Below are 24,047 nucleotides of genomic sequence, written 5' to 3'. Positions count from 1 at the left end.
TGCTTTCTCCATGATCCAGCGGATGTTGGCAATTTGATCTCTCGTGCCTCTGCCTTTTCTAAAACCTGCTTGAACATCTGGGAGTTCACGGTTTACATACTGCTGAAGCCTGGCTTGGAGAATTTTGAGCATGACTTTACTAGCGTGTGAGATGAGTGCAATTGTGCGGTAGTTTGAGCATTCTTTGGCATTGCCTTTCTTTGGGATTGGAATGAAGACTGACCTCTTCCAGTCCTGTGGCCACTGCTGAGTTTTCCAAATCTGCTGGCATATTGAGTGCAGCACTTTCACAGCATCATCTTTCAAGACTTGAAAAAGCTCAACTGGAATTCCAACACCTCCACTAGCTTTGTTAGTAGTGATGCTTTCTAAGGCCCACTTGACTTCACATTCCAAGATGTCTGGCTCTAGGTCAGTGATCACATTATCGTGACTATCTTGGTCGTGAAGATCTTTTTTGTACAGTTCTTCTGTGTATTCTTGCCACCTCTTCTTAATATCTTCTGCTTCTGTTAGGTCCATACCATTTCTGTCCTTTATCGAGCCCATCTTTGCATGAAATGTTCCCTTGGAATCTCTAATTTTCTTGAAGAGGTCTCTTGTTTTTCCTATTCTGTTGTTTTCCTCTATTTCTTTGCATTGATCACTGAGGAAGTCTTTCTTATCTCTCCTTGCTATTCTTTGGAACTCTGCATTCAGATGCTTATATCTTTCCTTTGCTTTTCGCCTCTCTTCTTTTCACAGCTATTTGTAAGGCCTCCTCAGACAGCCATTTCACTCTTTTGCATTTCTTTTCCATGGGGATGGTCTTGGTCCCTGTCTCCTGTACAATGTCACGAACCTCCGTCCAGAGTTCATCAGGCACTCTATCAATCAGATCTAGTCCCTTAAATCTATTTCTCACTTCCACTGTATAATCATAAGGGATTTGATTGAGGTCATATCTGAATGGTCTAGTGGTTTTCCCTACTTTCTTCAATTTAAGTCTGAACTTTGCAATAAGGAGTTCATGATCTGAGCCACAGTCAGCTCCTGGTCTTGTTTTCGCTAACTGTATACAGCTTCTCCATCTTTGGTTGCAAAGAATATAATCAATCTGATTTCGGTGTTGACCATCTGGTGATGTCCATGTGTAGACGTACCTATTAATATATAAATTTTTTAAGTTACCTCAAACCCAGCAGCAGCAAACTTTAATATCATGAATCTGGGAAAGGGGAATGTTACGGACTTTATGCATGTTATCTCCCTTAATCTTCACAGTAGCACTTCAGTACACATCCTCTCTTCATTTCATAGGTTAGGAAACTGAAGTTCCACATCTAATCAGTACAGTGGAGTTGCATCACGTTCAATTTACAAGAATTCAGTTATACATATTAATACTAAGCCAAAAGTAAAGCATGATGAAAGCAGTCATTTAAATATTGTAGTCACATTCCACTACTGAGCTTTTGCTTAAAGTAGACATGAAATTAAAGATATGATTTTGCTGTTACCTCAGACTGGTTTCAGTGTGTAGGTATGGACTCACTGTGTTGAATGTGATTCTGTTATTCGGACATGTGTGATGTTCATGCATTATGGCCTCTAATACCAGTTCTCTAGTGCAGAACTAAAGAAACAGCAACATGTTCCAGTGTTGAAAGAGAAACTATTGTTTTAGACTTGCTGAGCAATTGTGTTGGTTTCTAAGGTGGCCTATAGACATGACCACAGCAAACTATCATCTCTCTGGTACATGCATGGACATGCGGAAATCCACACCATTTTAAATACTAGATATATTTTATATATTCTGTATATAATTGTATGTTCTAAATTGATGTATATATTAATATATTATTATCTTTACACAAAACATATTTTTGTACAAGGTGGTATACAAAAACGTACATTGTAACTTATTGGGGATTGAAGAGACTTTTTTTTCAGGAAAATGTTGACTCTAAATCCACAGAATATGTATGTGATGTTTGCTGCTATACACCCAGGACCTAGCATGTTACCAAGTACCAGGTTTATTGAATAAATAGGGAAAAGATGTTTAATCATTCAGCAACTTACGTTTTTTTAAATACAAATATACATATGGTGATCACATTTTCTCAGCCCAGATTTTGAAGGCACTTTTGAAAAATCTGCTTTATCCCCCAGATGGATTAGTCTTAAATCATATTAGAACAGTAAGAAAATAGAATATTAGAAATTACAACTGTCTCACAACATCTGGTCCTAATATGACCACTAGACTTACTGTTATTTATGTTTCTTTCCTTTCTTCCATCTGTTCTTTTATATGCATATGAATTTGCTGAAGGAAGTACAACCATACTAGACAGAGTTTATTTTATGAAAACCTAAATGGGTTTCTGCTCTTTCACCTAGAAAAATGGAAAGACCAGAGGATAGAAAATATAAATAAGGTGACAAATCTATGTGTTATTCTTACCTCCTTATGTAATATTTATTCTCTTTGTACAACCCCTTCTTGAATTCCCATCTGGTCTTTGAAGGGAAGAAGAACTTCCCCTCAGTCCCTTGAAAGAGCTGAGCTGCCAGATACTATTCTTTTTTAGCTGGTCCAGAAGACATGTCTCCTGGGCCATGAAGACATGATCTCTTTCTTACATTGGCAGGGGAGGAAAGGCTTGATACAGTGAAATTGGACATTTGCTTGTAATTCTAGATCAGAACCAGAATATCTAACCTGCCTGCTAATTGCATGACATTGAATAAGCCACTAATGTTTCATATGCCTGAACAGTTGATGCTGTGTAGCTAGTGACTGAAGAGGTATTTTCAGGGTAGTACTATGTTCCAGACAGAGAAGGAAATGGCAACCCACTCCAGTACTCTTGCCCGGAAAATTCCATGGATGGAGGAGCCTGGTAGGCTATAGTCCATGGGGTCACAAAGAGTCGGACATGACTGAGTAATTTCCCTTTTTTTCTTTCTATAGTTTCTTTTGGAGAAGGAAATGGCAGCCCACTCCAGTGTTCTTGCCTGGAGAATCCCATGGAAGGAGGGGCCTGGTGGGCTGTGATCTATGGGGTTGCAAAGAGTTGGACATGACTAAGCGACTAACACACACACACACACACACACACACACACACTATGTTCCAGAAGTGAGCTTATGCAAACAAACTTTAAGGATGTAGAAGTAGCTCAGTCGTGTCTGACTCTGCAATCCCATAGACTGTTGCCTACTAGGCTCCTCCGTCCAAGTGGGTTTCCATTTCCTTCTCCAGGGGATCTTCCCAACCCAGGGATCAAACCTGGGTCTCCCGCATTGCAGGCAGACATTTTACCATCTGAGCCACCAGGGAAGCCCCAAGGATGTAGAACTCAAAAGAAATAGCAACTCTAAATAAAATAGGAGGGAAAGTAAGTCAACAATATATAAAGTCTATTTTATAATTACCAAATAGAAATTATTCTAAAAATGCAGAGGTGGCTTAATATGAAATTTTTTAATTCATAGATCAATAAATCCAATATGGGAAGTAAAGATCATATCAATAAATATGGAAAAGAAAGTAATAATTTCCTTTCGTTTCTTTAAAAACCAGGAACAAAGAGAAGTTTTAACAAGATATATCAAACTGAAAGCTGAAATAATGGTTAATGGTGAAACACTAGAGAAGTAACCATTTTTTAAAATTTGGAAACCCATTATTATTATATTATTACATAACATTGTTCTGGAAGTTCTAACCAATACAGTAAGACTTGAAATAGAAACAAGAGGTGTAAATACTAAAGAAGCCACACAGTCCCATTTTCAGTATGATATAGTTGCATTTGTAAGAAAACTAATTGAGAAATTACTAGACTTAATAAGAAAAGAATATAGAGTAAATAGATTTAAGACAAATAGTTTAAAATTAGTAGTTCTCCTTTATGGTAGCAATAATTATTTAGAAAATTTATATTAAATTTATATTTAATATAAAAGAAATTATTTTTAACAGTATACAAAAGAGGGTTAAATTATGTTCATAAGAAATATATGAACTCATGTGGAGAAACCTGAAAACTAATGAAATATAGACAGAGTATGGGTACAATGAGCAGAGTGTCATTGCAACTGTTATAAGTACCAGTTGTCTCAAGCACACCTATGAATTTAACATAATCCTAATTTTTCAAAATGTGAGAAATTAACAAGACACTAAACAGGTAAAATGAAATAAATTCTAAGTGAAAAATGAAGAACAATGTCAAAGAGCTACTCCTATCGCCCTGTCAGATATGAAAATATACTATAAAATGCTAATAGTAAATCAAGGACTTGGATACTGGTATAAGCATTGATAGTGAAGTTGGTAAAGGAAATAAAGATCCCAGAAACAGACATTCTGAATGTAAAAAGGGAGTTCAGAAATCAATAGAAAAGGAAGACATTCAATAATTGTTTTTGAGAGCATTAAATAGTTAGAAAAACAAAATCAGTTTGATCTTTATCTCATCTTCTATAACAGAATAAATTCTGGATTAATTGAAGGGTTAAGTGAAATAAATATTTTTATGCTACAATCTTAATGACCCAGATAACCACGAGGGTGTGATCATCTAGAGCCAGACATCCTGGAGTGTGAAGTCAAGTGGGCTTTAGGAAGCATCACTATGAACAAAGCTAGTGGAGGTGATGGAATTCCAGCTGAACTGTTTCAAATCCTAAAAGATGATGCTGTGAAATTGCTGCACTTCATATGCCAGAAAATTTGGAAAACTGAGCAGTGGCCACAGGACTGGAAAAGGTCAGTTTTCATTCCAATCCCAAAGAAAGGCAATGCCAAAAATGCTCAAACTACCGCACAATTGCATTCATCTCACACGCTAGTGAAGTAATGCTCAAAATTCTCCAAGCCAGGCTTCAACAGTATATGAACTGTGAACTTCCAGATGTTCAAGCTGGTTTCAGAAAAGGGAGAGGAACCAGAAATCAAATTGCCAACATCCGTTGGATCATCGAAAAAGAAAGAGAGTTCCAGAAAAACATCTACTTCTGCTTTATTGACCATGCCAAAGCCTTTGACTGTATGGATCACCACAAACGGTGGAAAATTCTGAAAGAGATAGGAATATCAGACCACCTGGCCTGCCTCCTGAGAAATCTGTATGTAGGTCAAGAGGCAACAGTTAGAACTGGACATGGACGAAAGACTGGTTCATAATTGGGAAAGGAGTACATTAGGGCTGTATGTACCCTTCTTATTTAACTTCCATGAAAAGTACATGATGCAAAATGCTAAGGCTAGATGAATCACAAGCTGGATTCAAGATTGCCAGGAGAAATATCAAGAACCTCAGTTATGCAGATGATGCCACCCTTATGGCAGAAAATGAAGAGAAACTAAAGAGCCTTTTGATGAAGAGAATGAAAAAGCTGGCTTAAAATTCAGCATTCAAAAAACTGAGATCATGGCATCTGGTCCCATCACTTCATGGCAAATAGATGGGGAAACAATGCAAACAGTGACAAACTTTTATTTTCTTGGGCTTCAAAATCACTGCCGATGGTGATTGCAGCCATGAAATTAAAAGACACTTGCTCCTTGGAAGGAAAGCTGTGACAAACCTAGACAGCATATTAAAAAGCAGAGACATTACTTTGCTGACAGAAGTCTGTATAGTCAAAGCTATGGTTTTTCCAGTAGTCATGTATGGGAGTGAGAGTAGGATCATAAAGAAGGCTAAGTGTTGAAGAATTGATGCTTTTGAACTGTGGTGTTGGAGAAGATTCGAGAGTCCCTTGGATTGCAAGGAGATCAAACCAGTTTCAGTCCTGAATATTCATTGGAAAGACTGATCTGAAACTGAAGCTCCAGTACTTTGACCACCTGATGCAAAGAGTCAGTTCATTGGAAAAGACCCTGATGCTAGGAAAGATTGAAGGCAGGAGGAGAAGGGGACAACAGTGGATGAGATGGCTGGATCGTATCACCAATTCAATGGTTATGAGTTTGAGCAAGTTCCAGGAGATGGTGGACAGGGAAGCCTGGCATGCTGCAGTCCATGGGATTGCAGAGTCGGACACCACTGAGTGACTGAACAACAATAACAAATCTCATTTAAGAAAGATATTTATCTGGATGGGGAAGTAACTTCCAAACATACAAGAATGAGAGACTCTCAAAGAGAAAGTTTATTACATTTGACTCTCATGTAAAACATTGGCATTTTTCTGTCTTTATCTCCCACCCCCCTCCTATTCCACTTCCCAATACAAGCAAACTAAAAGATGTACAAACTAGGATTAGAAATTTGCAAAACTGTAACATACAGATGTTTAAGGTATTCATACAAATACTTTCAAAAATACCAAGATCCATATAAATGAATGAGCAAAGAACTTGAGAAAAACAGGTTTGTTTACTAAAGAGAAAATAAAAACATGGGAAAATTTTTCCCAGAAAGATAAAGAAATGAAACTGTAAGATACAGTGATATATTTTTAGTTTTTGAATTAGCAAGAAGTTTCTTCAAACGACGTTGTTGCTGGTGAAGGTGCTGGGAAATGTGCTTGCTCATGTATTTCAGTTGGCAGCCTAAATTGATTCAACCCTTTCTGAAAGGAAGTCAGTGATTTTTTTTTCCATTAAAATTAACATACCTTTTGATCCCTTAATTCCATTTGTGGCATTATGATAATAATGTCAATTTTAAAACAGTTGAAGTATTCAAGTAAGCTGTGCTGTATCTTCAATAGAAATAGGCAGTGAGAAGATGACTGTTCGTGAAGAATTTACAGTAATTTGAAGGAATGTTTTCAAAGTGGGGAAAAAGGCAAGATACAAAATTATTAGGCTATTTGAGCACAACTACATAAGCCATGTAGTAAACTACAAAATATGCATATTAAAAAATCTGTAAGAGACTACATTGAAAATGGTAATAATGGTTGTCTCAGGTGCATTTTTCACTGTTTTGTTTTCCTCCTTGATTCATGTACCACTGTATTTTGCATAGATACAGAGCACAGTCCCATGGTCTTAATAGACATTTCAGTCAGTATTTAAGTGAATGAGTATCTCTAATATGCATGGGTTACTTTTACTTTGACAGAAATATGAATACAGTCCACATCTAAGTTAAAGAGAATGTGGAAAGTGTTTTAGAAAGGAACTTGGTTCTATTTTGTGTGATCCTTTTCTGTTAATAATATCACTACTCTCCAAATTAGGAATTTCTGTTCATTTTGGACTCTTATTGGTAATCTCTGACCTATTAAATCCAACTGATCACCAAAATCTTGAATTTTTTTTTTAGAAACGCCTCTTGGTTTCATCTCCATCCATTCTCATAGTCACTGCCTTAGTTTGGTCCTTTCCTTTACCACTGAAGTATCCCAACAAGTCTCTCCACTTTACTACTCCTCTTTTACCGTTACTGCTGCCAGAATTATCAGACATGTAAATAATCAGCAGAATTTTGTTTATGTGGTATAATAGGTTATATGGGAGAAAAGCAGGGGAAATTAACACTGTCAAATACACGTAAAATACAAAATTGATCTGCTTAAAACTTATTCCTTGTGACTCACATTGTTGCTTCTCAAACTTTAGGTGTATTAGAATCACCAGGGGGAACTTGTTAAAAATATGAATTACCCAAGCCTAGAAATTCTGGTTGGGAGAAGGCAATGGCACCCCACTCCAGTAGGCAGTCCATGGGGTCGCTAAGAGTTAGACATGACTGGAGAGACTTCACTTTCATTTTTCACTTGCATGCATTGGAGAAGGAAAATGGCAACCCACTCCAGTGTTCTTACCTGGAGAATCCCAGGGATGGGGGAGCCTGGTGGGCTGCCATCTATGGGATCGCACAGAGTCGGACACGACTGAAGCGACTTAGCAGCAGCAGCAGAAATTCTGGTTAGATGGTTCTTTGGGCCTGGGAACATGCATTTTAACAAGGCTTCCTGCTCTTGAGCATCATCCATGTGATCCCAAGACTAGATATTGAGGAACACTGATGTTAAAGGGCTCTCTTATTCATTTACTATAATTTTCACAGTTTGGCACCAGCACACTTTCTGTACACTTTCTCCACTATCCCTCATGAACACCTTGCAATCTAGCCATCTAGAACTGCCTCAGGGTCACCTAGGCTCTTCTGGACTCCTGTGCTTGTGCTCACACTGTTTCTGCTGCTCAGAGCCTCTTTTGCTATGGCTCTTCCTACCCAGTAACTTGTTGACCTGGCATACTGTCTTCAGCTTCTCTATGAAGTATTCCTGGTCTCAGCTCTCCTAGGCAGAGTAGAGCTCTCTCTCCTTTATAGCCTCTACTTAGGGCTTTCATGCATTGGAGAAGGAAATGGCAACCCACTCTAGTATTCTTGCCTGGAAAATCTCAGGGACGGGGGAGCCTGGCGAGCTGCCGTCTATGGGGTCGCAGAGTCGGACACAACTGAAGCGACTTAGCAGCTGCAGCAGCAGGGCTTCCCAGGTGATGCAGTGGTAAAGAATCCACCTGCCAGTGAAGGAGGCGCAAGAGACGAGTTCAGTCCCTGGGTTGGGAATATCCCCTGGAGTAAGAAATGCACCCCACTGCAGTATTTTTGCCTGGAAATCTCATGGACAGAGGAGCCTAGGGGACTACATTCCAAAGAATCAGACACAACTGAGCACAGCACAGCCTCTATTTATTGTAACACATACATACTAAGTTATACTTACTTATTTATGTATCTGTCTTCCTCAATAGACTATGACCTCTTGAGGTCAGGGATGTCATTTTACTTATCTTGTACCTTTAGCATAAGCCTGGCACACAATTGCTTAATAAATGTTTGTCATATCAATAACAGCTCAATAAAGAAGGCAGGGAAGGAGTGGTTAAGTCCCACTTTTCAGTGAGGAAGATGAGGTCTTAAAAAGTTAAGTATTTGCTTACAATTACCCAGCTCGAAAGTTACTGTTGATTTATTCCATTTCAGGGTAGGGCAAAACAGTACCCCAAAAACAAAACAAAACCACCATGGTGAAGTGAAGATGGTAAACATGTAACTTGGAAAAAAAATAAGCTGATAAAAGTAGAGGTGGTTAACTGTCTTACCATAACATACTTGTAAATTACAGGTGTCTTTTTTAATGTTGCCTAACTTAGAGCTCTCATCATTGTGGCTTTAATGATAGCACTCAACACTGACCCTGAACTTGCAGAGTTTTAAATAATCAGATCTAGTCCTTTTCTCGGAGAAGACAATGGCAAGCCACTCCAGTACTATTGCCTAGAAAATCCCATGGATGGAGGAGCCTGGTAGGCTGCAGTCCGTGGGGTCGCTAAGGGTCAGACACGACTGAGCGACTTCACTTTCACTTTCACCCAGCTTGTAAGTACTATAGACTTGAGATTAGCCCCTAATTACTTGGCTGCTTTTCTGTTTTTAGTCTAAGGGAAAGGTAGACAGATTATCACTGTAAAATTACACACACACACAGCCTTTTAAGCATTTTTTCCTGTTTATGTATTTGTCATGTTTGGGGGGGGAGGTGTTTTAATAAACTTTTTTTTATCATATTCACAATTTATAAATAATATATATTCCTCTAGTGCAAGAACAGATTAGTGGATATTAAGCTGTTATTGCTTGGTGTTATCCTCTGCTTTGTGATGCTATTTGTATCCCTTTCAGAAACCATAATATAGTACCTAGTGGGGTATCCACAAATACTTGTAATTAAATTCAGCCGATACTTGTGTGCTTACCATTTATTCTGCAATAATTAAGACAAAATTATATATATATATGAATATATACACACACGTATAATACATATATAAGTATTCAAGTGGTTTTGTTTTGTGTTTTTTTCAAGTTCAATTTCCAGAGTTTGGTTGTGTTCAGTGTTGGTACTTCAGTCTTGATGTGTTGATGGAAATCAATGACCAGCTGCAAAGTTCAGATCCAGTGTGCCATAGAATACATCTAGCTATGGCTTAAACCAAATGTTAGCAATGAAATATTTAGTAGCAACTGTTCTTTTAAAAGAAACATTTTAGATAATTAGAGTCATCTTGTAATATCTTTGCACCCAGCTGTCAGCTTTTTACTTTTTCTGCCAATATTTCTGGAACTAAAATCAAGAAAATGGAAATTAGGGTACCACACTTTGAAGTACACGAAACACTTGACAAACTGTTACATCTTATAAAGATTTCCAAGTAGAGTTCTTCAGTCAGTGTCTCAAAAGATTTTGTAAAGAGCAAAAATCTAAATTAACCTCCCAATATTAAGCTGAAATACATTAGCAAATATTAGCATTTGAGAAATTGAACAATTCCCTCTCTTAATAGTCACTGGACATGGAGATTATTAAATTTGAGCATTTAATTTTAAAAATTTCCTGTTACTGTTAATTTTGTTACCATGTTTAATCAGCATCTCACTATCCTTTTGTTCTTTCTTTAGCTTCTGTTATTACTTTCTGCTTTTAATACAGTCAAATGTCCATTTTCTATCACATCAACTTTTAATAATATTCCTCATATCCCACTGTTACACAGTGATAATTGTACCCTATCTTTCCTTTAAATTCTTGTCCCACCTTCCCTAACACAGTATATATGCAGCTACTACATTAATTTGCATGCATGCTGAGTTGCTTCAGTCGTGTCTGACTCTTTGCAACCCTATGGACTATAGCCCACTGGGCTTCTCTATCCATGGGATTCGCCAGGCAAGAATACTGGAATGAGTTGCCATTCTCTTCTCAGAGGATCTTCCTGACTCAGGAATCAAACCCCAGTTTCTTTATATCTCCTGTATTGGCAGGCAGATTCTCTACCACTAGCACCACCTGGTATGATTATATTAAAATGTTTCACTCCACAACCAAATAATAGATTTCTTTTTACCTTCAACATCATGAACCTCACAAAGAATATCCTTTGTACTTAGATCACATGGTTACTCTTTTTATACATGCCACTGGTTGCTCAAAATTGTGCTATTTTCCTTCATATGTTGAGCCTGATTTTATTATACATTTTTGTTGTTTTTTCCTCCCTAAAGTTTCAAATTGCCTTTTATTTCCTATTGTGAAAATAAGCATGTATATTCTTCAATATGCCATTAATACTTTATGATGCCTCATTTCTTTCTGCTGTTTAAAAGCTGTGAGATTCTTTTTTCTGGATACTTTTTACTTTGTCCACATAGATTTCATTCTAGTTTGGGCTTTTTACTATCTGTGATTGGTGTAAAACTTTTCCTGGGATTGCTTTTTCTTAATATAAATAAGATTATTTATAGGAGTCAGCCTGTAAGTCAGTTCTAGCATCTCTGGCATGTATCTTCCTCTTTTTTGGCCTCCATTTTTGGCTGGCTTGAGTAATAACTCATGTGCCTTAGGACTGGGTCATGGGAGGTAAAATCCATGGAAATACTTTATATTTTCTTTACATATGATAATTTGCTGGGTATAAAATTCCTGGTTAGAACATTTTCCAACAGATTTTAATTGCCACCTAGTTTTCACTCCCTCTTTCCCTCCACTCCACAAACTTTAGTAAAGTAGTAATAGAAAGCTGTTCCTTGATATATTAAACAGTAGCTATCCCAAGCCAGAAGTTTCACACAGGCTTAATTACAAAGGATTCACACATTCTATTCACATTATGAATAACATAAGGAACCATCAGCTATTTTCTCACTTTTTTTGTATTGGTATACAATACTGGTACAGTTAAATGAGGGAAAGGAGACAAGTATAATAAAAGAGGATGTAAATTATTATTTGCAAATTTTTTTTGTATTCATTTCTGTCTGTCCTAACCACCCACTCATATCCTGCTCTCCAAAGTGTAGCCATCGTTAGTAACGTGATTGATTTTAAGGGGGAAATGGGAGGGAATACAGGAATATATATTTATGTAAGATATTTTTTAAGCCAGAGTTTTAGTCTTATTAGTATAGAATTATAATCAACATTTTCTTGTTCTTCTGAGTTTGTCATTGTATTCCCCTTTAAATTTTTAATTTTCATCATCAAAATAAATGTATCCTGTAGTAATGACAGTGTGAGGAGGTTGGGTGATTCCCCTTTGTGGAAAACAAGTATAAGAATGCTGAAGTAACTATATTAATATCACCCAATATATTTTAAAGCAAAGAATAATACTAGAGATAAATTATAAAGGAATGAACATAGCAGGGAAATGTGAAATTCTAAATACACATGCACTTACAACGGAGACACAAAATACATGAAGTAACACTGCCAGAATTGAAAGTAGAAATAGGCAGTTAAACATTTAAAGTTGCAATTTTCTGTATTCTTCGTTCAACAACTGTTAGAATAAGTAGACAGAAAAACAGAAGATTTGAATAAGGCAGTCAATCAATTTGACCTGACATCTATAAAATACCATAAACAGCACATTCAAAGTGCATTTGAAACATTCATCAGGATGAGCCATATAAAGGCCCACAAATATAAAGTTTGTTAATAAATATAAAAAGATTGAAATTATGCAGTGTGTTGAATTACATAGTGGCAATTTAAAGGAATTAAAAGTCAGTACAGAAAGAAATAAGGACAATTCCCAATATGTGGAAATTGAATCATATTTCTAAGTAATCTGTGGGTGAAAAAAGAATTCACAGGGGAAATTGGAGAATATTTTTAACTGAATGAAGAAAATATTTTTAGCTGCATGAAAATAAAAATACAGTATATAAAATTTTTGGTATATAGCTAAAGTAGTGCTAAGAAATTATAGCTTTAAATGCTTAATACTAGAAAAGAAGAAAGGTCTGAAATCAGTTGTCTAAGCTGCTTTAAAGAGCTAAAAAAGAAAAGATCAAAGTAAACAGAAGAAAGGAAATAATAAAGATCAGAGAGGATCTATTTCAAGTAAATAAAAACAGAAAAACAATGAGATAAAAATCTCATTCTTTAAGAGCGTCAGTAAAATTGATAAACCTTTAGAATAATTAATAAAAAAGAAGTAAATTAACAATATTAGGAATGAAAGATATCATTACAGATCTATAGCTACTTAAAAAGATAATGAAAGAATATTATGAACAACTTTATACCAATCAGTTTGACAGCTTGGGTGAAATGGACAAGTTCCCTGAAAAATACAAATGACTAAAACTGACTCAAGAAGAAATAGAAAATCTAAATATACTTATATAGAATAAGGAAATTCAGTTAGTAATTAAAAACCTTCCAACAACAACCACATTCAGGCCCCAATGCCATAACTGGTAATTCTGACAAACACTGAAGAAAGAAAAATTATAATTCCTAACCAGCTTTTAAAAAAATATAGATGTAAGGATAACATCACAGCTCATTTTATGAGGCCAGTATTACCCGGATATCAAAGTCAAACAAAGACATCACAAGAAAACTTAACAGTGAACATTCCTCACAAATATAGACACAGAAATTTATAACAAAATATTAGCACATTAAATCTAACAGTATATTGATATGAAAAGGAAAATGTATCATGGTCATCTGGGATTTATCCCAACAATGAAAGACTGGTTTAACTTCTAGAAATCATTCCATGTAATACACAGTGCTAATGAAATAAAATTGAAAAATTGTATGATTATCTCAGTGGATGCAAAAAAAAGTATTTGACAGAAATTCAACACAAATGCATAAAAAGGTCATCAGGCTGGGAATTGCAGGCAACTTTTCCAGTCTGATAAAGACTATTTATGAAAACACAACCAAAATCATACCTCATATCAAATACATATGATAATGTCTTTTCTGGTACAGTTTTTGTTCTTGTTGCTGTTTTAATTAAATAATTAACTTATTTAAAATTTTTGCTTAGTTAAGGTTGCATCTGAGTCTGTCTTCCCAGAGGCATCAAACTATCTTTGTAATAATAACTTTCACCTATAGGATAATTACTTCGATTACTTTTGTAAGATACCTTCATGTGCATACTAAGTCACTTCAGTCGTGTCCAACTCTTTGCAACAGCATGATCTGTGTCTGCCAGGCTCCTCTGTCCATGGGATTCTCCAGGCAAGAGTACTGGAGTGGGTTGCCATGCCTTCCTCCAGGAGATCTTCCCAACCCAGATATCAGACTGCATCTCCTATGTCTCCTTCAATGTCAGATGGGTTCTTTACCAGTAGTCCCACCTGGGAAATGTTCCTAGAGCCTTCAGTTTTTCTGATTTAATCTTGACTATCCCCTAGGTCTGTTTCGCAGCTGTTGCCTTATGGCTTCTTGCTCTTATCCTGGAAATTCCCTTCATCTGCTTCCTGTGTTGAAGCTTTGATTTCCCATGTCTCATACCTTCATGGTGTACTCTCTCATTTATAAGAGCATATTCTTTAGTGGTTTCTTGAAAAAGGATAATTCAGTTTAGTTCAGTTGCTCAGTTGTGTCTGACTCTTTGCAGTCAGACTCCCAGAGCTCGCTCAAACTCATGTACATTGAGTTGGTGATGCCATCCAACCATCTCACCCTCTGTTGTCCTCTGCTCCTCCTGCCTTCAGTCTTTCCCAGCATCAAGGTCTTTTCCAGTTCTTCACATCAGGTGGCCAAAGTATTGGAGTTTCAGCTTCAGCATCAGTCCTTCGAATGAATATTCAGGACTGATTTCCTTTAGGATGGACTGGTTGGATCTCCTTGCAAGGGACTCTTAAGAGTCTTCTCCAACACTACAGTTCAAAAGCATCAATTCTTTGGCGCTCAGCTCTCTTCATGGTCCAACTCTCACATCCATACATGATTACTGGAAAAACCATAGCTTTGACTGGATGTTTCTTTGTCGGTAAAGTAATGTCTGTGCTTTTTAATATGGTGTCTAGGTTTATCATAGCTTTTCTTTCAAATGTCTTTTAATTTCATGGCTGCAGTCACCATCTGCAGTGATCTTGGAGCCCAAGAAAATAAAGTCTGTCAGTTTCCGTTGTTTCCCCATCTATTTGCCATGAAGTAAGTTTGAGTGAACTCCGGGAGTTGGTGATGGACAGGTAGGCGTGGTGTGCTGTGATTCATGGGGTCACAAAGAGTCGGTCACGACTGAGCGACTGAACTGAACTGAACTGAATGGGACCAGATGTCATGATCTTTGATTTTTGAATGTTGAAACAGGATAACTTAGGGGTAAATTTTTTGAGATTTTACATACCTGAATATGTCATAATCTGTTCCTGCAATTATGTGATATTTTAGATGAGTGTACAACTCTATAGATTGAAAATCATTTTACTCAGAATTTTTAAAATATTGCAGCTCTACTGTCTTCTGGCATCCAGTTTTGCTATTGTGTGATCAGGCGCCAAAATGGCTGACTTGAGGGGGGTTGTTTTTGTCTTAGAAGTTATTATTATGTTCTGTTCAGGCCTGGTGTTATGAAATTTTATGGCACTGTCTCTTGGTATGGGTCCTTCCTTTATTGTGTGGTGTACTCAGTAGGTCCTTGCTTTCTGCAGACTTACATCCTTCAGTTCTTGGAAATTTTCTTGCCTTTTTTTATATTTTATCTTCATTTTCATTGTTGTTTCTGGAATTCCTTCAAGTCAGATATTAGACTTCCTGAATTGCTTTTTCTAGTTTTTTACCTTTCCCCCTATTACTCATCTTTCTTTGTATTCTGCCTTCTGGAAAATTGCCTTGACTTTAAATGCCTATTGAATTTTCTTTTCAGCTCGTATTCTCTTTTTTCTTACTGGTTCCTCTTCTTGTTAAATGATGCAATATATTGTCTTTCATGAGGCTATTTTAATTAGTTTCTTCAACATTTTCTTCTGTCCCATCATTCTCAGTGTTTCTCAGCACTCCTGTTTTATCTTGGTCTCTGTCTTTAATATTTGCAGACTTTCCTCAAATACATAAAGATCCTTGTCTGTCATTCATATTTAAAAAGCATTAAAAGCTGATAAAAAGCACTGAGTTTGAGGCAGGGCTCTTGTTTGTTGGTGGACTGTGCTTTAGGAAATACTTAAATGTCATGATCTTTCTCTAGGTTAGTCAGTTTGGGATCCTTCTTTGGAGAAAAATCTATCATCTCTTATGTGGGACAACTTATGTTCTAGAGCTTTACTGAAGAAAAGAACTAAAGAACTTTGAATCTCATTTAAACTTTCACATTATCCTCTGGTTTTATTCACAACTTTACTCTTAGCTATTTCTGTATCTGTTTCAGTCCACAGTCTTTTGGATTTATTTTTTTCCAGAAACTATGCCTTCTTGTTTCAGAAAGATTGGCAAGTCATTGACTACATTAAGTGAAGTTGGAGACCTGAAATTCTAATAGTTCCGGGTATTTCCTATCCTGAACCTTTCTGAGGTTCTGTGAGAATTGGCTTGTTTCTTATCTACAGGCACTTAAATTTAATATTCCTCACCTCACTTATCATTCCTTTTTTCCCTTCTGAGCTATTTGTAAATTACAAAAAAAAAAAAAAAAATTAACCCTTTGTCATATATGTTGCAAACACATCTTCCCAGTTTGCCAGTGGTCTTACAGTTTGGTTTATGGAAGAACTTTCACCAAAAGATCTTTGACTTTTTAGTCATTTTATCCATTTTTTTCTGTATGATTTCTTGGTATCATAACATTAATATATAAATGAACCATAGTTTTATTCTATATGAACAGTAACCAATTATATAATGGAAAAGAAGAATTCATTCACAAAACTTAACAAAAAGATCATTTATCTGCAAATAAACTTAATAAGCCATAACAGAACTTACATAAAGAAATCTTTTAAAACTCTACTGAGGAGGCAAAAATTTCTTAGGCAGAATATGGGAAGCACTGATTATAAAAGAAAGATAAATAGGACTATCAAAGTTAACATTTTTTGCTTATAGAAAGACAATAGGAAGATAAATAGACATACCACACAATGGAAAAAATATTCTTAATATTTATAAGTGACATAAAAAACTTATTTTCAGAATATATAAAGAGTCTGAAATCAACATTTAAAAAAAATCAGCTACATAATATAAAAGTGAAGAAAAGATGCAAAACGTTTCATGGAAGGTATACAAATAGCCAGTAACACATGGAAAGATTTTAAACATCATTTGTCATTGGTAAATGCGAATTAAAATCATTGTGTGTTTATTTGTAGAAATATCACTACCCACTAGATATCAGATACCCACTAGAATAGATAAGATTAAAAACGGGTACTACTAAATATTTATGAGTATGTAGAGCAGCTGGACGGAGAAGGCAATGGCACCCACTCCAGTACTCTTGCCTGGAAAATCCCATGGGCAGAGGAGCCTGGTAGGTACAGTCCATGGGGTCGCGAAGATCGGACGTGACTGAGCGACTTCATTTTCACTTTTATGCATTGGAGAAGGAAATGGCAACCCACTCCAGTGTTCTTGCCTGGAGAATCCCAGGGACGGGGGAACCCGGTGGGCTGCCGTCTATGGGGTCACACAGAGTCGGACATGACTGAAGTGACTTAGCAGCAGCAGCAGAGCAGCTGGAACTCTCTTTTATTGCTGGTGGGAATGCAAAGTGATCAACTACTTTGGAGAACTGGTAGGCAGTTATAAAGTTTAACTTATAAAGTTAAACATAACATTTACCTCCTGTGTCAGGAGTTCACTAAGACCAGGTTCAGTGGTTTTGCTTAGAGGACTCACAGGACTCAACATGTGGTCATACTCATTGCTGTAATTTATTATAGCAAAGGATGCAGAGCTCAGTCAGCAAATGAAAAAGGTACATGGGGAGAAATTCAGGGGAGAGCAGGTAAAGCTTACAAGGGACCTTTCTCAGTGGAGTCATGCAAGGTACATTAATTTCCCCAGTGAAGAGTTGTGACAACACTGAAGTGTATCCAACCAGGAAAGCTTGTTAGAGATTCAGTGCACAGGCATAGCCTTGGAGATTCATCCCTTTACCCAGCACATACCCAAATTCCAGACGGAAAGCAGGTTATTTGATGCAAACCATATAGTTTCCATAAACAGCTCAGACACAGTGAGCCACTCTTACCAGTTAGGGGTTGAGAATAATCCTCTGAGTATCTAAGATCCACTTTCCCAGACGCTCACTACGGGCCACCTTTGTAAGCAGGGCTTTTTAGGGATAAAGAGTCTTGCAGAACCCAACATTTCACTTCTAAGTAGTTACCAAGAGAAATGAAAGTATATGTCCACTAAAACAAAAACAATAAAAAATGATGTAAAAATGTCCATAGCCAAAATTGGAAAAAGCTCATATATTCAACAACTAGAGAATGAACAAACAAGTTCTAGTATATTTTAGAGTACTACTTGGTGATTTAAAAGAACTGACTAGTGATACATTAACAGCATGTCTAAATCTCAAAAATAATATGTTAAGTGAAAGAAGCCAAATACAAGAGAATATACTATGTGATTCAATTTATATGAAGAACCAGAAATACTCATCTGTAATTGGATTAGTAATTGGATTAGTAATCAGTTAATTGATAAAAAATCAAAATGTGATTGGGACAGAGAGAGAATTTACTTGGAAAAGAACATGAGGGGACTTTCTGAGGTTATAGAAATAGTCAATAACTTGTGTGGTGGTTGCATAGATGTAAAAAGTTAAAAATCATCAAACTTAACATTTAAAATACAAGCAGTTCATTGTATGTTAGTTATAATTCAGTTCAAGCTTCCCTGGTGGCTCAGTGGTAAGGAATCTCCCTGCCAATGCAGGAGATTAGAGTTTGACCCCTGAGTCAGGAAGATCCCCTGGAGAAGGAAATGGCAACCCACTACAGTATTCTTGCCTGGAGAGCATCATGGACAGAGGACCCTGGTGAGCTGCAGTCCATGTTGTCATGAAAGAGTCAGTCACAACTTAGCGACTAAACAGCAATCTAATTCAATTTTAAATGTAATTACTGGGGAACACTGAACAGTAGTTAAGTGGAGATACATACTTGTATAGGAAGATTATTTTGTAAAAATGTCAATACTGTCTAAGCATAAATCAAGTATTCATAATCAAAATATGACCAATTTTTGCTTAGAGCTTTGTTTTTGAACTTAACAAAATGATTCTCAAATTCATTTGGGATTGAAAGCCAAGTTTAATGAGACTGTGAGGAACTAGAAAGAAGGCATTTGGGTTGAGTTTAAGCAATAAATTGAAATGCCTATAAATAGACATAGAAGAAAGATCCTGGACTTTATTTACAAATGCAAAGAAAACGGAAGAGAAAAGATTGATCAGTAAGGTTAGAGTTTGGAGGGTGGTTAGAGAGTAGGAGAATAGAGGCAAAGCATTGTTGTAATGATTTGTGAGAATTTGAGTTTGAGCTATATTCTGTAGATACTCAGGATTCATTATATTATTGTAACTGAGTAATTGTATGATTACATGTGTTTTAGGTAGCTAGTGACACTGGGTGATGAATTGGGGAGGGGAGAAATTAAATAGTGTATGCTTTCAGGGCTTTTTGCCTTAGTTCCTACTGCCCACTTAACCTGCTGTGCCCTCTGTACCTGTCAGACATTCTTTTCATCTTAGAAAAAGCACTTGCTTATGAATGCTCATTGAATTATAAATAAGTCATTGTTCCATGTGAAAACCCTTTAGGACCTAATAGTGATAGAAAAAAAAAAAAATCCCATGGACAGAGGAGCCTGGCTGGCTATAGTCCATGGAGTCTCAAAGAGTCAGTCAGAGCAACTGAGCACACACAGTGACAGAGAAGATGGCCAGAAAAACACAAAAGATGGGTTTAAGGACAGTTTAGTGGGTGGAAGTGGCATCAAGCAAGAAACGTCTCCAAAGTTTCTAACCTTGGAGATTGGTAGAGTGGTAATGTCATGAAAAGCCCCTACATTTGCATAGTAAGCTGAGTAAGAGTTACCAATGAAAGAAGCAAACAAAGAGACCAGAATAATATCACAGAAAGATTATTTTGACTTTTTATTGGGGAAATTTGGGGAGAAAACTTTCAGTTCAGTTCAGTTCAGTCGCTCAGTCGTGTCCAACTCTCCGCGACCCCATGAATCACAGCACGCCAGGCCTCCCTGTCCATCACCAAGAAAACTTTAAATCATTTATAATATTAATAGCTTCTTAACTTTGCAATTTTAATCTTCTAATTTTGAAGTTATTTCAAAATGTAACATATGAACCTGGGAACTTTTTGACAATTACCATTGTAGACATAGCAGCTTTTAGAATGTTCTCATACTGTCTTGTAGTAACTGTAATTGATAGTGAGATCTGTTACAGAGTTTCTATGGATAGATAGGTCAATAGTGAGAGAGGTAGAGGATGTATGAGTGAGCACCTGAGTGTATGTGTCTTTTTTTTGTCCTGGGAAATGACATCCTGACAGGAGAGAAGAACAAAAGAACAGGATTGAAAATAGCTAGAGTAAAGGTTGTTTTTTTTCTGTCACTACACAGCAGATACGGAGAATAGTAGAAGCAGACAGATGGACAGTTATGCTAGTTTTGGAGTGTTCTAGTAGAGAAAAGAAACTTTCTGTTCCTTTTATTCAGAAATTGAATTTCTAGACTAACTTACTAGTTTCAGTAATAAGTTTCATATTCTGACCAAAGAAACATTATTTTTTTTTACCCTGGGGATGATGACTCATGCTCTTCTCAGAATTTTGCTTTTGTGGAAACTGAAGTGCAGTCATAAGTATAGCACTGTTATTTGGATCTTAGTGCTAATGATACTATTGTGAGTAGACTGGTGATGGGTAAGAATACTAGTATTGTAAGGTCAGTTGTAACAAAGGAACCCCAGACAGGTTTTAATTAGCTGATTCCTAGAGATATAAAAGTATTTAGATATATTTTTTAAAAATTTATAAGATAGTTACTGTTATTTTGTTGATTATGCTATAAAAATAGAACTTACTTTTATCTTTTTCTTTTTTTTAAAGTACTTCATTGTTTTGAGGACTTTGTGACAGACAAGTAAATTTCTGACCTCCAATAGTGACAGTGGAGAGATTTTAAAGAATTTTTTTCTGTGCATTTTTTCGTATACCACTCAAAATTGGTATGAGACTATCAAGTTATGTAGACCATAAAGCAACTCTCCAATAATAAGATTCTTAGTGTTGCTGGAGATGACTCTTGAGAATCCCTTGGACAGCAAAGAGATCAAACCAGTCAGTCCTAAAGGAAATCAGTCCTGAATATTCATTGGAATGACTGATGCTGAATCTGACGCTCTAATACTTTGGCTACCTGATGCAAAGAGCCTACTCATTGGAAAAGACCCTGATGCTGGGAAAAATTGAGGGCACAAGAAGGGGGCAACGGAGGATCAGATGGTTGGATGGCATCACTGATTCATTGGACATGAGTTTGAGCACACTATGGGAGATACTGAAAGACAGGGAATCCTGGCTAGATGCAGCCCATGGGGTCACAAAGAGTTGGACGTGACTTAGCAATTGTCAAATTCAGACTTAAATTGAAGAAAGTAGGGAAAACCACTAGACCATTCAGGTATGACCTAAATCAAATCCCTTACAGTTATACAATGAAAGTAAGAAATAGATTCAAGGGATTAGATCTGAGTGCCTGATGAACTATGGACGGAGGTTTGTGACATTGTACAGGTGACAGGGATCAAGACCATCTTCAAGAAAAAGAAATGCAAAAAAGCAAAATGGCTGTCTGAGGAGGCCTTGCAAATAACTGTGAAAAGAAGAGAAGTGAAAAGCAAAGAAGAAAAGGAAAGATATACCCATTTGAATGCAGAGATCCAAAGAATAGCAAGGAGAGATAATAAAGCCTTCCTCAGTGATCAATGTAAAGAAATAGAGGGAAACAGTAGAATGGGAAAGACTAGAGATCTCTTCAAGAAAGTGAGAGATTCCAAGGGAACATTTCATTCAAAGATGGGCTCAATAAAGGACAAAAATGGTAGGGACCTAACAGAAGCAGAAGATACTAAGAAGAGATGGCAGCAATACACAGAAGAACTATACGAAAAAGATCTCACGACCCAGATAATCACAATGGTGTGATCACTCACCTAGAGCCAGACATCCTGAAGTAAGAAGTCAAGTGGGCCTTAGGAAGCATCACTATGAACAAAGCTAGTGGAGATGATGGAATCCCAGTTGAGCTATTTCAGTCCTAAAAGATAATGCTTTGAAAGTGGTGGGCTCAGTATGCCAGCAAATTTAGGAAACTCAGCAGTGGCAACAGGGCTGGAAAAGGTCTGTTTTCATTCCAATCCCAAAGAAAGGCAATGCCAAAGAATGCTCAAACTACTGCACAATTGCACTCATCTCACATGCTGGTAAAGTAATGCTCAAAATTCTCCAAGCCAGGCTTCAGCAATAGGTGAGCTGGGAACTTCCAGATGTTCACGCTGGTTTTAGAAAAGGCAGAGGAACCAGAGGTCAAATTGCCAAATCCGCTGGATCATCGAAAAAGAAAAGAGTTCCAGAAAAACATCTATTTCTGCTTTACTGACTATGCCGAAGCCTTGACAGTGTGGATCACAATAAGCTGTGGAAAATTCTGAAAGAAATGGGAATACCAGACCACCTGACCTGCCTCTTGAGAAATCTATATGCAGGTCAGGAAGCAACATTAGAACTGGACGTGGAACCACAGACTGGTTCCAAATTGGGAAAGGAGTACATCAAGGCTGTATATTGTCACCCTGCTTATTTAACTTATATCTAGAGTAAATCATGAGAAACGCTGGGCTGGAAGAAGCACGATCTGGAATCAGGATTGCTGGGAGAAATATCAATAACCTCAGATATGCAGATGACACTACCCTTACGGCAGAAAGTGAAGAACTAAAGAGCCTCTTGATGAAAGTGAAAAAGTTGGCTTACTTCCCATTTATTTGCTGCTATAGTCCTTCAGTGATATGAGCAGTTATATGCATGGGATAAAACAATACTGCTAAGTCACTTCAGTCGTGTCCGACTCTGTGTGACCCCATAGATGGAAGCCCACCAGGCTCCCCTGTCCCTGGGATTCTCCAGGCAAGAACACTGGAGTGGGTTGCCATTTCCTTCTCCAAAACAATACTGGGCTTCTGTAAATGGAGGTGAATTTGCCATTTCTTCTCTTCTCCATGGTCTAGACATTGCTTCCCTGTCTAAATGTCCTGTGTAAGTAGAAGTGAATTTCTTCATGGACTTACTACTGTTGAATTGATATAAGACTGTCCCTATTGTTTTATGTGGCATCTGATCCCATCACTTCATGGGAAATAGATGGGGAAACAGTGTCAAACGTTGTTTTTCTGGGCTCCAAAATCACTGCAGATGGTGATTGCAGCCATGAAATTAAAAGACGCTTTCTCCTTGGAAGGAAAGTTATGACCAGCCTAGATAGCATATTAAAAAGCAGAGACATTACTTTGCCAACAAAGGTCCTTCTAGTCAAGGCTATGGTTTTTCCAGTGGTCATGTATGGATGTGAGAGTTGGACTGTGAAGAAAGCTGAGCACCGAAGAATTGATGCTTTTGAACTGTGGTGTTGGAGAAGACTCTTGAGAGTCCCTTGGACTGCAAGGCGATCCATCCAGTCCATTCTAAAGGAGATCAATCCTGGATGTTCATTGGAAGGACTGATGTTGAAGCTGAAACTCCAGTACTTTGGCCACCTCATGAGAAGAGACTCTGATGCTGGGAGGGATTGGGGGCAGGAGGAGAAGGGGACAACAGAGGATGAGATGGCTGGATGGCATCACCGACTTGATGGACATGAGTTTGAGTGAACTCTGAGAGTTGATGATGGACAGGGAGGCCTGGTGTGCTGTGATTCATGGGGTTGCAAAGAGTTGGACACGACTGAGCAACTGAACTGAAGGCTCGTACCTCTGCATCGGTCATCTTACGTGGGGCAAATGATTTCATGTGTGGTGAGATGGAGCGCTCCTTACACAATGCCCTTTGTGTGGTGAAGAGAGTTTTGGGGTCAAAGTCTGTGGTCCCAGGTCGGGGTGCTGTAGAGGCGACCCTTTCTATTTACCTTGAGAACTATGCAACCAGCATGGACTCCCGGGATCAACTCGCTATTGCGGAGTTTGCAAGATCTCTTCTTGTTATTCCTAATACTCTGGCAGTTAATGCTGCCCAAGA

The 24,047-nt window shown here is 37.3% G+C and overlaps 2 protein-coding genes and 1 non-coding gene across 6 annotated transcripts in view; all 3 read left to right on the top strand.

The window, feature by feature from the left end:
* Positions 1–24,047, top strand: part of PIK3CA (phosphatidylinositol-4,5-bisphosphate 3-kinase catalytic subunit alpha) — an 87,261-nt gene that overhangs the window by 15,901 nt on the left and 47,313 nt on the right. The window lies entirely within an intron of this gene.
* Positions 151–24,047, top strand: part of LOC148778806 (T-complex protein 1 subunit alpha-like) — a 29,167-nt gene continuing 5,270 nt past the window's right edge. Inside the window, 1 exon segment of the mRNA XM_088838968.1 lies at positions 151–24,047. Within this exon segment, the coding sequence (XP_088695094.1) occupies positions 23,821–24,047 (227 nt within the window). The 5' untranslated portion in view covers positions 151–23,820.
* Positions 22,790–22,871, top strand: LOC148778808 (small nucleolar RNA SNORA20). The gene has a single exon (XR_016038495.1). It is a non-coding gene; the product is annotated as a small nucleolar RNA SNORA20 (small nucleolar RNA).

Source organism: Moschus berezovskii, chromosome 1, assembly GCF_049115385.1.
Source record: "Moschus berezovskii isolate FMDL1 chromosome 1, NW_MosBer_1.0, whole genome shotgun sequence".
NCBI lineage: Eukaryota > Metazoa > Chordata > Mammalia > Artiodactyla > Moschidae > Moschus > Moschus berezovskii.
This window is presented reverse-complemented; position numbering and strand designations above follow the sequence as displayed.